The sequence below is a fragment of the Canis lupus genome, chromosome 11, assembly GCF_003254725.2.
Source record: "Canis lupus dingo isolate Sandy chromosome 11, ASM325472v2, whole genome shotgun sequence".
In the NCBI taxonomy this organism is placed as follows: domain Eukaryota; kingdom Metazoa; phylum Chordata; class Mammalia; order Carnivora; family Canidae; genus Canis; species Canis lupus.
Window position 1 is genome coordinate 38,094,930 of NC_064253.1, and position 15,581 is coordinate 38,110,510.

The following is a 15,581-nucleotide window of genomic DNA, read 5'->3' on the forward strand; positions in this document are numbered from 1 at the left end:
AAGAGGCAGAGCAAGGAAGTGGGCACTTAAATTAGGAGATTGAGAGACCCAGAATCCAGGTGAGAAAGTGTCTACCATGGGAAACCAAGGACACTAAAACTCGCTTTGGCCAAGTTCTTTCATGCCATTTGGTGCCCTGTCTTCTTGACTTCATCCAGAGACTTGCTCTTGGTGATTGCTTCGTGAGATCTCAGGTTGTCGTGCCCAGTTTTTGGCCTGGCCATGCACAGTACAGTTTTTATTTTTATTTTTTTTTTTCATAGAATCATTGGTGTTAATCATGGCTAACTGAAATACATCTGGGTGTCTTTGTCATTATGCCTTTTGTTAAATAAGACATTTATTCAAAATGGTGGACAAGAGTCTGCTTTTGATTACACAGTAGGTCATGAATTTGCTGAACAAAGAAATCATCCTTGAGCTACGTCTCCCGTCAAAATACTGAGTGTTGTAACGCTCAATGGCAGTAGGAATTACTTTTACAAATACAACTGGCTCATTGCTCTCTTTTGGTGTAATTTTACTGGCTATTTTATAGTCTATATTAAGCATATTACATAATTTATGTAGAGTAACTTATGTACTTATACATTTGAGTTGCTAGCTATTTCTCATTAAATAACTCTTTGTACATAGGTGCTTTCAACTTGTAATATGCAGCCTCACAAATTCTTCCCAACCCTTAAACATAACAAATATTAAGCCATGAGTATGATGAGCATTCTTTTTGAAAGGTGATCCAATCCAGTCACTCCCATACTTTTTCTCTATTTGAGAAGAGTTCAAAAGGCCTAGTAGGAGATAAAGGGTTAGAGGAGGAGGGAGTATTTCAGTCATTGGGACCAGTATGTACAAAGGGCCTGAGGTAGCAAGAGCAGGCTGCCTCTAAAGGAGTAAAATGGCTGGGGTGGCAGTAGTATAGATAGCAGAGAAGAAAGTAGCATGACATGTGGCTGGAGTGTGGAGGAGAGCAGACAAGGGCTAGATCTTGCATACTCTCATAGATTATGGTACAATTTGACATTTTGTTCTAAGAGCAAAGGAAGCTTTTGGAAGGAAGCTTTGGAAGGAGATAAAATTATCAGGACTGGTGATGTAGAAATAGTTGATCAGTGACAGGCAGTATATTCATTGGCATAGGCTAGACTATGGTAATAAGTAGACCCCCAAATATGTCATGGATCAAACACAATAGAAGTTTATTATTGTTTACCTGAGAGTCCAAAGAGCTGGCTGCCCCACACAGTCAGGGTCACAGAATGCTTGTGGATCTATTATTTAAAACTCGTGCCCTCCAAATTCTCCTCAAGGGTTATCTCTAACTTTTCAACCAGAAGAGGGGAAAGATAAAGCTTGGAGGATGGTTGGGAAGGTTTTTAAGGGCCACACCTGGAAGCAACACACACTTCAGAAAAGGTCAGAAAATGCTATACTGTTGTTCCTGAACTGTCAGAGTCTTACTTTCTACTTTGAAAATTAACCTTTCTGCTATAGCTGTAACACCATGATTATTGTTAGGAGGGGTTTCTCACTTACCACTTCTCACTGTCCCTCTTGATCACATGGTCACTCCCCACTATAAGGGATACTGAGCAATGTAGCCTAGATGGGCACCCAGGAAAAAGAAGGAAACAGGTTTGGTGGTGAACAGCTATCAGTATCTGCCCCATTCAGTATGGGGAAATGTGGAAAGCTGAAAACATCCTTTCCAGACTTCCATGGTTCTTTAGAATAATTGCCAAAGCTGACATTTAAGTTACTATAGTCTTTTCTCGCACCAAGCCATCGAAGACACTTCTAAAGTGCATCATGTCAAGGTGCACAAGATACTGCACCTTGAAATGCTGCCAGGCTTCCAGGATACAAGCAGCCTTCCAAATATAACAAGCAGGCTGGTTAGCAAGAGTATCCTGTCTGGGATTTTAAAAAAGAATATTATAGCATCACCCTACCTGGTCGCTCCATGGAGATTAAAGGCACTAATCCCTACAATCCTATCAAGTTACAACCCATTACGACCAGACTCATTTATTGATCCTTTCAAGCAATATAGAGAGCATTGTGTTGTTGATAAGATATGCCACCAAGGGGGAAAAGTAAAAACAGAGTTTTTTCCTCCCCTGTTTTAGACACAAATCATACCAGGGAGTCCAGAGTGTGGAGCCTATCCAAGTAACTTGTCAACAGCACAGTTTTGGACTTTGGTAGAGTATATTTTCTGACATTTCTTTCAGTAAAATGTGTGGTCACATCACAACAGCCTAAAAAAAAAAAAAAAAAAAAAAACCCCACCCACACCCTGACCAGCTTCTCAACAAGAAAAGAACTAACAAAGCCAGCACATATGGGTTCTAGAAACCCCTCCTAACAATAATCATGGTGTTACAGCTATAGCAGAAAGGTTAATTTTCAAAGTAGAAAGTAAGACTCTGACAGTTCAGAAACAACAGTATAGCATTTTCTGACCTTTTCTGAAGAGGCAGTTGGGTACAATGGCAGGCAGTGTGGGGCACAGGTTAGGATGGGGATCCATGGCATATGAGTTTGGATCTCCACCCTGCCGTTTGTAGGTCACTGATTTGGCCATGGAATGAGGAGTAGGGAGAGACAGAGGCTCTGTCCCCTTCACCAGTCCAGGATCCAAACTAACATCACTTTAGACAGATTTTTTTAATCTCTTTGAAAAATGTAATTATCTTTATAAAATGTTTGGCTTATAGCAGAATGTTCTTCTTTCCTGACATGCTCAGGATATTTTGCACAGCTCCTGACTTGTGTGCTCCCTGGGTTCAGGTACTCTAACGTCAACATTGGGCATGGGTATCTGCTACCTTTTCAAGGGACTCTGTCTTAAATAGTGGCTGGTGATGTTTTCTAAAGGCTCATTATCATCTCTTGAGAGAAAAAGAAAAAAGAGCTCTCTGAGGCTTCGCTGCTTTTTCCTCTATCTTTTCTCTATGTTTATAAGATGTCAGAGTCTGTCAGGAAAGGGACTAAAACTATTCTGAAGCACCTTGTTGGTGTTATCCTCTGCCCACAGTCCCAAGCAGGAAGCCCCCAAAATGTGACACCAGACACAACTCCTTCATCAGCGAATTTTGATGCAGGTCCCTGCTTGAGTGAGCCTGACAAATGTTTGCTAATAAATATATTAAAGAATGAGTCCTACATAATTTCTCTGCCTTTGGCACTGCCATCATTTCTCTGATTTTAGCTGTACAGAGACTGGAGGCAATGTCCTTCTACCCTCTGCTCTCCTGAACGTTTGCATTTCTCCCATGAGCCCCCCCACCCCGCTCCTGGAAAATTCAGTCCTTTTGTAAGCACCCTGTCTTACCGTGGCAAACACTCCTATTTCATGGGGGACATGAGGCAGAGTGATTAAGAGAACAGAAGAGGCTGGGACCCACTTCCTGGGAAATGGCTCCAAGTCTCTCTCAGGGCCTGGGTTCTCTCCCTCCACCTCTTGTTTCTCACCTTCCCACCCCCACCCCCACCCCCCCATTTCCTCTCTTCTCCTACATGTCTCTGCCTCTGGTTATCATGCAGGACCATGGGCCCTTCCAGAGAAGGACACGCTGGGAGCAGCAGGAAATCTTGCTGCAGAAATGTCCATGTTGCGAGATCCTCACAGGTGTTGGTGCTGGAGACGCACACACCACCCCCTCAGCACAGTGGTGGACAGTGTTAGATTAGATCCCCTGTTTGCTTAGTGGAACCGAAGACCCATTTAGTCCAACTCCCTTACTCTACCTCTCTTGCTCTAGAACAGCCCTCAGTCCCACTGGGGACTGTGTGCTCACTGCCCACAGCACTCTTCCAAAGATTGAGCCAACATACATGCTGCACATGAGTGACTCATAGCAAGGGAAATACTTGTGGAAAATAATTTGTAGAACCTCGCTTTTCCTTGTGCTTTCAGGAGAGAAATGGCAGGGAGTGTTTTCTTCAGCTGACCTTTCAGAGACTGTCTCTTGAATGCTGTGGATTTCTTTTTTTTACATAAAAATTAAGCTCATGTTCCTAAGTCCAAGCTGGCATGGCCAGGCATGTGATGCTCTTGCTCTCCCTAGTGGTGCTGCAATGAAAAATCAGCTCTCTGCCTCTTACCTGCATCTTTTGTCCAGGTATATTCAGAGGCTGTGCCAACCTGGGCCTCCTCCTGCATTTGAGCAACAGGTGTCCTGAGACATGCCTCTCCCCGATGTGACAAGCACGCAGTATCCAAGTCTTCACCCCGTTCAGTAGCCCTGCCTCCTCCTTCCAGCCAGTTTAGTGATCCTTAGTGATTCTCATTAAATTATTGGTAATTGGAATAAAAGAGAAAACTGGAGAGTCACTCCTCTATTCTTTATAATAGGGAGGAAGGCCCTACAGATTGGCCAAGCACTTTCACCACCCCGTTGCACCACTGTTCTAGGCCTGCCCGAGGCAGCAGAGCAGCCAGGAAACCAGTGAATTCCCAGAATGCAGTTCGTCTTTAGTGAAGGAGTGTGAAACCACCTTCCCACCTCCACCCCACTTTCTCCTACTGGGAGCTCAGGAGGAGCAAGTGCCCAGGGGGGCATAATAACTGCTACTGAGCTGGGTGTTACGGAGTAGACTGCTGGTAAATTCAGTTCATCAGATTCAAAGAAAAGGAACAGATACACAGGTAATCCCTTGAAGATGTCTCCAGTAGGAGACCAGTATCCTCTATCCTCACCAGCAGGCTCTATCCTCACCAGCAGGCTGCCCATTAAAGGCAACACTGCCCTTGCCCCAAGGGCAGAATCTAGCCCCAGTTCAGAAAAGCGCAGGACCAAAGGGCAAGCCCTTTGACTCTTCCAGCCTTGACCCCCATTTGCCAGGATTTGATATTATAAACATACCCTGGATACACACCCAAGAGCTCTGAGTAAACTTTTTGAGCTAGACCAGCAGGCTGGGTGGTACGAGGAATGGAGCTTTCTGCTCCCCAGAGACCTGTGAATTGATGCCACAGATTTTCTGTCTCCTAACTCACTCAGAGCTCAGCCTGCTACAGAGCCTCCTATGCAGACTCTCTTAGAAGGCTTGTTCTGAACCGGGGCTTGTTTACCAGCATGGCAACCACAGGGAAACCTAAAGGATTAAGGCTGTCCCCTTGTCTTAGCCTACTGAGGCTGCTATTACAAATTATCCATGGACTAGGTAGGTGGCTTAAATGTCTGAAATGTATTTCTCATCTTACTGGAGGCTGAGAAGTCCGAGCTCAATGCAGGTCCTGCTGAGAGCTCTTTTCCTGGATTGCAGCCAGTCATGTGTACTGACTGAGAGAGAGAGAGAGAGAGAAAGAGAGGAGAAGGGGAGGAGAGAGGGGAGAGAGGAGAGAGGAGAGGGCGCACTAGCTTTCTGGTCTCTTCTTACGAGGGCACTGATCCCATCATGACAACCCCGCCTTCATGACCTTACCTAAACCTAATTACCTCCAAATACTGTACCATTAGAGGTGGTTAGCACTTCAACACAGGAGTTTGGGGAGGAACACATTCAAGCAGTGACACCCCTAGAGGACAGAGCCCAGCTTCCAAAGACAGATACTCAGTCCTAACTCTGCGCACCCTTCCCAGCTCTCTCCCACAGACAACAAAGATGGACTGAGGAAAGAGCCGACTACTTTCTTTTTGTCTCTTTCTTTTGTCTCTTTTTCTGTGGTGCTACTGACCACAGCTCTCTGTTCTCTCGTTCTAAGAAAGCACAAAGGCTCCAAAAAATACAGGCATGTTCTCTATGTATCATGTCAATTCTGGTATGGTTCCAGCAGCTTTCATTTGTCTAGTTCATACTAGACAAGATACTAATAGTTTGTAGCTTTTAACTTTTTACTAAAGTGTAATATCTGTATAGAAAAGGATACATATCATAAAGGTGCCAAGCCCCCCCAAACCAGCCCTCGGGTCAAGAACCAGAGAATTACCAGAGACCAAGCGCCTCATCCCCACCTACTGACAACTCCTCCCTGTTTGTCCTTCCCTCTCACAGGAGTCACCTTCCTGGCTGCTAACAGCACAGATTGATGTTCTCTTATCAGTTTTTGTTTTTCACTTACAGAAATGAGATCATACAGAATGTAGTCTTTTGTGTCTAGCTTTTCTTAGTGCTTATTTCATGTGGTTGTCAGGTTCTTAGGCTTATCCAAGCTTTCTCCAAAGAACTTGGGTACTTTCCTTCCACCTTGGCAAGTGCCCTTTACCAGTTGCCCCCTTCCTGTGCTGTGAATTGGCCTCTCTTCCTACCTCATCAGTGTGAGTTTTAAAAGGTAAAAGACCTCCAGACAACAGAGACGTCACAGGCATTATTTAGTGTGGCCAGAGGATGGTGGAGATGCCCAGGCAGATGCTTCCTGGAGAGGAGCCCCGGGGACGGTCCGCCGAGTGGCTCTAACTCTCCAGAGTCACCTGAATGTGTTTAGCTGATGAGTTTATATAAAAAAATATATGTATATATTTTTTTCCTTCCTAGGTGTGCCTGAAGCCGAAGTCACTTGGTTCAGGAATAAAAGCAAACTGGGCTCGCCTCACCATGTGCACGAGGGCTCCTTGCTGCTCACAGATGTGTCCCCCTCTGATCAGGGCCTGTACTCCTGCAGGGCAGCCAATCTGCATGGAGAGCTGACCGAGAACACGCAGCTGCTGCTCCTAGGTAAACAGCTCGAGGGCCACTGCCCAACCCACACTCCACTTCCCTTTTCCCCTAATCCAGTGAAGTACACAAAAGCAATATCCCTTCCCTTCTTCCCACATGAGGGCCTTCCAGTAGGAAAAACACAAACTTGGGGGCCGGGCAGATGTCATTTTGAACACCGGCTCTAATGTTTATTCACCACGTGACCTTGGGCGACTCACTTAGCTTTACTAAGCCCTAGAAGCTGGCCTTGATGTGGACGCATGACAAGGATCCCCTATCTAAGGGGAGGCAGTTGTTAGAGCTAAAGAAGTTATTTTTAATTCCTTCTGTGTTAGGGACTTCTTTGAAAATCAGATGAAAGTTATAGATCATCCCCCTCCAGAAAAACTCATACATACAAAATTTTTCATATAATTTCATAAAGTTCATAGTCCAGCCCACCTAAAGTCTACACAGGCAATTGAATTTAAAATTAAATTCAAAAAAATAATAAAAATAAAAATCCACACAGGCACTCCCCTGACTTAGTCCATTCAGGCTGCTAAAACAAATACCACAAACTGGGTAGCTTATAACAAGAGAATTTTATTTCTCGCAACTCTCAGGGCTAGAAGTCCAGGATCAGGATGCCAACATGGCCAGTTCTGGTAAAGCCCCTATTCTGGGTGCAGACTGCTGGCTTCTTGCTGTGTCTTCCCATAGCAGAAGGAACAAGCCAGCTCCCTGGGGTCTCATTTATTGGGCACTGATTGCAATCGTGAAGGCTCTGCTTCACCTCCCAAAGGCCCCATCACTTTGGGGGGTTAGGACTTCACATATAAATTTGAAGGGACATAAACATTCAAAATATAGTACCCTCAAATATAAGAACCCTTGACTAAAGAGTCCAACGCAATTCTTGGCATAACATAGATTTTAGAAATAACAACCACTGGGACACCATCCAGTATTCAGTGTTGCCCAGTGCTGGACTCAGCCGTGTAGGGACAGTAATCCTTTTATCCCCTGGAATAGGGACCCTGGGCTTATCTTCCCCCACAGAGTCTGGAACTTTTGGGATGTAGTAAAAAAAATCTTGTTTTTGTCTTACCTTTTTTTTTTTTAAGCAACAATTAGATCCCTCATGTTAGTTTTCTCACTAAGAGAAAGCTATCATTCTAAGAAAAAAAAAAAAAAAAGAGGAAACTGTGAGCAATATGAAGAATCACACGCCATACATACATACACATACATACATTACAGACCTCCTCGGGGAAAAATAATTAAACTTTGGACTTGTATTTCTATACCCCCAATTGATGATAGACCAAAGCCTAGGGTCCCTAGCCCCTGCCCACTCAGGTTTCAGAGAGGCCCAGGTGGGTTTTCATCTCACCAGTGGCTGCATAAACCTCCAGTCATCTTAGAAAGCCACAGAAAAGCAGCTCAGTGAAGGACGTCATTTGTTCTGTGTTGGGTTGCATCTGGCTGAGCTGTGTGCGAGTCTGAAGCCCGGATCCTGGGGCCCGGACACTGTTGCCCCACACTGAGCTATGGTGCTTACTGTAGGCTTTTCCTCCATAATAAGCCTTGCTTGGTGCCTGCACTGACAGAGATGAAAGCCCAGGATGTGCAGTTGCTACTGTAGCTCTGTCAATGAAGTGCGCACGATCTGCCAGCCAGCTCTTGCAGGGCTGCAACTGTAAAACAGCGTGACTGTGAACACGGAGCTAGACGAGCTTGACGCCTTCCCCTTTTCATCAAATGTGATGCAAAAAAAAAAAAAAAATCTGTGGTTTGACTCTTAAGTTTAGGGCTTTTCTTCATCAGAAGCCATGGTTTATTAAGCCGAGTATTTTTAGTTTTCTAGATGCCTTATGAACACAGAAATAATCTTTTCTTGTATTTTAATCAGCCAAAAATGTTGCTTAATTTTTAAAGACGGACTTCATGTATAAAACAGGTTTCACACCAAGCTCTCCAACTTAACCCGTGGCATGGAGACTTGAAATGTAATGAGACTTTAATTCCTTTATTCCTGTAGCCATTGAATGAATATTCATTACATATTGCCTCTACGTTTCATCTCAAGCATTAGGATAAATTTAAGAGGTGACCTCTGACCTTGGGGAATTTACAGTTTCCCCTGGAAGATCAAATGGGCATACACCAAAGAAAAACAATATGATTAATGCTCTAAGGGCATTAGGAGAGGCTGACATTTGGCCCAAGAAGATTTGATGGTTTTGAAAATGGGACATAGCCTCCCTTTTTGGCTTTTAGGAAATAAGCAAAGGTTTTCTTGAGTTTAATGTTCTTTTTTTTAAGATTTTTTATTTATTTGAGAGAGAGAGAGAGCACAAGTGGGAAGGGCAGAGGGAGGGAGAGAAACTCAAGCAGACTCCCCACTGAGCAGGGAGCTTGACAAGGAGCTGGATCCCACGACCCCAAGATCATGACCTGAACTGAAACAAGTGCTGACACTTAACCGACTGACCACTCAAGCATCCCTTCAATTAAAATTCTTGAGGGAATATTCTGTATTCAATTACAGTATTCTCAAGACAGTATTAAAAAAATGAGTGATGGGCATTAAGGAAGGCACTTACTGGGATGAGCACTGGGTCTTGTGTATATGTAATGAATCACAGAATTCTCCTAAAACCAGTAATGCACTGTATGTTAGCTAACTTGAATTTAAATTTTAAAAATTAATTAATTAAGTTTTTAAAAAATAAAAAGGATGAGAAGAGAGTCTAGGTTGGATTAAACTGCTACCATCAGTTCCTAAAATCTTGGTATTTGAGAGTAGAAATAGATCTGGGAAATGATGAATTTCCTCATCCTCTTATAGACAAGGAAACAGGTTCAGAGGAATTAAGTGACTTGCCCAAGCTAATGAATGACAGAGCCACAGCTCAAACAGAGGGTCCCTGGGCCCAGACATGATGTTTTCACCCTATACCATATAAAGAATATTTTTAAATTATATATAACATATATGTCTTTATAATTTTTAAACGTATATGTATTAAAATCTCAAGCTCATCATTGTTTTCTGTATGCAGTGGTCTTTTGCAGTCAAGGCAGAGTAGATGGAAGGTATATTTTTTAAGATTTATTTATTTATTCATGAGAGACACACAGAGAGATGCAGAGACACAGGCAGAGGAAGACACAGGCTCTCCATAGGGAGCCAGCTGTGGAATTCGATTCCAGAACCCCAAGATCACAACCTAAACGGAAGGGAGACATTCAACCACTGAGCCACCCAGGCATCCCAACAGAAAGTATATTTCTGAAGCAGACTCGGAAGTCATCATGACTTATTTGCCACCCTTAACAAGTATCTGCAAGTATCTGACAGGGAGACAGACACATAAGAGGTCCTCACTGAACACTGATGATATGACCATCAGTTGAAGAAATATTCCTGCTTCCCCTAAGATTCCAACAAGTCTCTAGAGAAAAAGATGGGAGCCTGCCTTGTGAGACATGGGAAGCCCAGGCAACAGGATTCTCCTTTTCCCAGAGAATCTGGAATCCTCTCACTACCAGGTTCCCTCTTTATTTGTCCAGTGAAAATGATAAGCCACTATAATTCCCATTTTTGTCACTTTGGGCTCTGATTAACCAGACCCTTGATGACTTCAGCCCTACTACTCCTTCTAAGATTTGGAAGAAAAAGTCATCCCTGTCCTGCTTATCTGGTCCTACCTGAGCATAAAATCCAGACCACTAAGCAGATTAACTTCATCAACTTCACAAATAAACCTTTTTCTTTGTAGAAAATGCCACTCATTGAGTAAGAAATTTCTGGGTCACCCAGATGGTGCAGTCGATTAAGTACCTGATTCTTTATTTTGGCTCAGGTCATGATCTCAGTCGGGGTCATGAGATTGAGCCCCATGTTGGGCTCTGTGCAGGGCATGAAGTCTGCTTTAGGTTCTCTCTATCCCTCTCTTTTTCCGTGTGCCTCTCTCTCCACCCTCACACGTGTACATGCTCTCTCTCTCTAAAATAAAAAATTCCTATGGTGATGTATCCATATCTGTGGGGATAATAAAGTGCTCTAAAGGATGCCATAAGAGTTAAATGGAAAAAGAAATGAAAACTATTTAACACAAGACTTGGCATATAATAAATGCTGAAGAAGTATTGGCTTTTAAAAGTATTTTTATAATATGGTTTAATTTGCCTACACATTTATAGGGACCCAGTGGTCCTGTGGTATAAAGTGGTATACAGTAAGGAACTCCTAAAATCAACACGCCTGATTCTTATTACTGATCTTATTGGTTTGGGCATCAAATATTAAGCTTGAAATTCAGACTCATCTTAATAGGCACACCTTCTCTGTGGGAAAAAAACAATGCTGAATGGCAACCATAACAATGCCTGCCTTACACACATGCCCACCTCTCCTTCCCCACTTAATACAGCCTTCATGCTTTAATCTGCCTGACTCCCCATCTGCCTTCCCATAGATCCCCCCCAAGTCCCCACGCAGTTGGAAGACATCAGGGCATTGCTTTCAGCCACTGGACCGAACCTTCCTTCAGTGCTGACATCTCCTCTGGGAGCACAGCTGGTCCTGGATCCTGGGAATTCCGCTCTCGTTGGTGAGTCCAGATCTCTGGAACATTGGGCAGAAATCCAGGGCTGGACAGGATTTATGGATGGGTGACTGCTTGCAGGTGGGGGGGAGAGAGCAGTAGGGGGTGGCCAACAGGAAATCACTAAATTGCCTACAGAATCCAGACTCACCAGTGGAAACTTGGCTGACTTTCCATGTGAGGTGAGTGCAGACCTTAGTCTGGACTCAAGTTTGTCTAGATTCCAACATGGCTCCTTTCTGAATCCTCCTGGGTTAATGCCACAGTCCAGATCCTCTCAATCAGATTGACTCACTGAACAATAAGTAAAGAGCAAAGCAGTAAAAATACCTCCTCTATCTGCTCTCCCCTTGCCACCCCTACTCCCAGAATGCCCCCATGACCTTCTCACAACTAAGCTAGAGCTATAACCAGCTCTCGAGAGAAAGCTAGATAATTCTAGATTTAGGCTAGCTTCCTATATCCAGGGCCTGAAACCAACCCAGATGGACTCCTCAAGCAAGTGTTTAAATAACTTTACCAAGTACAGCTTCCCTGGCATCTGTCAATGGGAACTTTCACCAAGTTATTGTCCACATGGCTGGTGCTCACTGGTAGCAGAGAGAGGTTTGCAGGAGCATCCATGTCCTGATACCTTCACACCAGAATCATGGAGATGCCACAGAACCCTCAAGGTGAAAGAGAATAATTATCTGCCTTCAAAGGCCTGGAAACAAAAACCAGTCTACAAAATGGAGAAAATCTTCATGCTAACTCTTTGTGGTGCCAAATGTTAGTAATGGTAACTAAAATTATTCCCTTGGCTCAAAGCTAAAAGTTTCTCTTTTCTCTTCCCCATCACCCAGCAAAGAGCAAGAGGCAAAAAGGTACTAGTCATACTGGTGAATACTTATCAACATGGCCACAAGGATTGGCATCTCTCGGATTACAAACAGAAAGATTAACTTCAGTTTTCATTATCATCTAAAATTAAGAATGCTCATAGTATATGAGCATAAGCTTATAATTTCTCTATTTCTGATCTGATCCTAAAAATAAGGCACATATAATGACAAGTAGCCCTACTCCATCTCCCATAACTTAAACAAACTTGGCGTTGAGTTTTTTCTACATCATGTTAATCAGAATTCATAGAAGTTTCAAACTGCGGTTTGTTTGTTTTTTTTTGGCTTATAAATGGTAAATTTATTCCAAATTAAGTGTGAGCATTGTAAACTTTTATTTTAGACTCATCACTATGAGAAATTGTAATAAATATTAATCATAGCCCAGTCACTAACAGAATGTGCAGCAATTGTTTATTTTCAAGTTCAGTAACTCTTGGGTCATTCAGGTGCCATTCAGCATGCTGGAAAAATTAACCTGCTCATATTTTTTCCATGATAGTTTTACTTTCTTTTGCCCTTATTCTGGAATAATATTTTGTCTTATTGTAGCCATGAGCAATAAGAATTTATTGTGCTTTATGCCGCTGCATTCCATCACTAGTTTATAGTGCTTTGTTACCTTAGACTGGTATTTAAATCTAACAGTTGAGAGACATCATAATACCCTAGTTCACATCCAGACTGCTCCATTTTAATGCAACAGTGAGTCGGTAACCATAAAGTCTCTGAATGCAACTGCTTGGGCAACATGGACTCTAGTGGTAAATGTTGATGCTTCACCAGCACTGTAGAAGTAGGAGGGATCTACATGGAATTGTGGAGATGAGTTAAGAAATGATGCCAAGTATCAAGACTCTAAGAAGTTAGTCATTTGAAACAGACCAGGGCCTAACTAATGCTTTGGAGCTGAGCACAAAAGGTTGGGTGGGATTCACATATGCAGCAAGGAAGGGAAATAGGCATTGAGGGAATAGAAGGTACCATCAGCCTGGTGTTGATAATGTGTGGGATATATATCAGGCATCTGTGCAGAAATAACTATAAAATAGCACTGCTTTAAAAGTGATGATGGGCAGTTAAACTGTGTTAGAAACTAGTCATTTGAAGGAACAAGGCTTGGCCAGAGCTTGTCCACTCCAATTGAGCTTGAACCCTCACCCCAAGAATTCTAATACCCTCCTCCATCTTGAGCCTCCCCAGCTATTGATTCATCCTGATATGGTAGTCTGGTTGCTCTTTTTGGACTGGTTCCCATGCCTGGCTCCTGTTGGTAGCCCTTTTACACCATGTTGCCTGCTCTGGGTACAAAAATAGGTCAGGGAGGCAAGTCTGTGTAGGGTTGCTGAGAGCTTAGAATGGTAAGCAGTGTCAAAATGTGGAGGACCTTGATTATTAGACTGGAGAAATAGATTTACTATGTGGGACAGATCTTTAGGGAGTTTTTAAGTAGGAGAATGATATAGTAAAAGTAATATTTGAAAGAATTAATCTGGTATTCTCAATAGCAGGAGCAATTTAAGGAAGAAGCCCTATTTTGAGCCTAACGATGTTCTAGACCAGGGTGAAAATAGGTGGCCATGATACTGTTAATTGCCCCTTCCACAACCCATACATCTCCAATCAATCATACTATCTTTTCATTTAGCCCACATGCTGCCTTGGAATTTATTCTAACATTCCCACCAAGCATGGTGGCAGTCAATATATAGGATAAAAGCCATTTGCCAATCCTATTGTGGCCAGTAAATAGTGACATTCCTGTGTATTCTCCCATTGATGAGATTAGTTCTCGGAATCTGTTGGCTGTGACAGATTCAGAGAACTTCATGATTCTGTGGCACAGGTAGGGATAATAACTCATGGACCTTGATTCTCATGTTTTCGTGGAAAAGAGAAAAGAAGGGAGATCGGCATTTTTTTAAAGCCATATATTAAAGCTAACTCTTCTCTGTTAAGACCCAGGTGTTGAGATTCCCATTATGTGATTTTATTCCAGAAATGACTGTTTTAGTTGACAGACATTCTGGCATTGATTTCACTTCAAGCCATTGTGGGAACTTTCAATAAGGAATGTACATCGAGCAACACAGGCATAGAGCCCTGTAGGCCTCACTTTCCATAACTGTAAGTGAAATCTTGGGACCAGGGAATCCATTTTTGCTCTCACACCCTTTGCTGTATGACACAGACATGGAATATAGCCAGTGGAGGCTCAACTAAGCAGAGTGGACTCAACCTAACCATTTCCATTTTCCTAGACAAGATGGGTGCTAATTTTCTGTCTGTATTTTACAGATTTTCTTCCTGCTGGGAGGCCTGAACTGTGCCAACTGCTATAGAGGGCAAGGTCCATGCCACCTTCCTTTCATGGTCTGAGTCTAGGTCCCAGGGCTCCAATTTTAGAGCAGCAGTATCTCAGGCCTCCCCATAAACCTACACACTTTTGCAGCCTTCTGTTCAATTTTGGGGGTTCTCTAAGACTCAAAATTAATGACTCACAGTATCATTTATAGGGCATTAGCATTAGTATTATGCAAAAACTAATGTTTGCTAGTCATTTGCATTCATTTATGAGTTGCCTGTCAGTTCCTTTGTTCATTTATTGATAGGTATTTATCTTATTTTAATGATTTATAAGATACAATACATATTTATATATGTTGGACATACATTTGACACAAAAGGTTTTTAACAGCCTAAGAAATAATTGGCCTTGGCATAAATGAGTAACATATATTTAAAGTCTAAAGTTTGATGTTCTAATACATGGATACACCTATGAAACCATCACTACAGTCAATGTAATGAACATATTCATCATCCGCAAAAGTTACCTCAATGCCCTTTTATAAAATCATGCCTTGGGGCACTGGGTGAATCAGTGGTTGAGCATCTGCCTTTGGCTCAGGTCGTGATCCCAGAGGTCCTGGGATCGAGTCCCACATCAGGCTCCCCACAGAGAGCCTGCTTCTCCCTCTGCCTATGTCTCTGCCTCTCTCTGTATGTCTTTCATGAATAAATAAATAAATAAATAAATAAATAAATAAATAAATAAATAACTTTTTTTTAAAAATCATGCCTTCACACTCTTGCCCCACCACATGTCTACCCCCCAGCAACCATCAATCTGCTTTCAGCATAGATAAATTAGATTAGATTTCTAGAATGTCTTATACAAGGACTCATACTTTGGGAGGAATGGCTTCTTTCACTCAGGATAATTATTTTGGCATTCATCCATATTGTAACGTGCGTCAACAGTGCATGTTCCTATCAACTAATGTTCCATTGTAGAGATGGACTACAGTTTGTTTAATCACCTACTTGTTGAGGGATAGAATGGTCATTTCCAGTTTCTGGTTGTTACAAAAGAAGTTGCTATAGTTATTCATCTACTCATCTTTGTATGGACTTACACTTTCATTTCTCTTGATTAAACACCTAGAAGTGA

The 15,581-nt window shown here is 42.6% G+C and overlaps 1 protein-coding gene across 4 annotated transcripts in view; it reads left to right on the forward strand.

Annotated features, from left to right (window-relative positions):
• ADAMTSL1 (ADAMTS like 1) overlaps positions 1-15,581 on the forward strand; it is an 873,193-nt gene that overhangs the window by 788,068 nt on the left and 69,544 nt on the right. For all 4 annotated transcript variants that reach the window (XM_049116156.1, XM_049116157.1, XM_049116158.1 and 1 more), the window contains 2 exons: positions 6,484-6,663; positions 11,115-11,249. In XM_049116156.1, the coding sequence (XP_048972113.1) occupies positions 6,484-6,663; positions 11,115-11,249 (315 nt within the window). The remainder of the gene's footprint in view (positions 1-6,483; positions 6,664-11,114; positions 11,250-15,581) is intronic.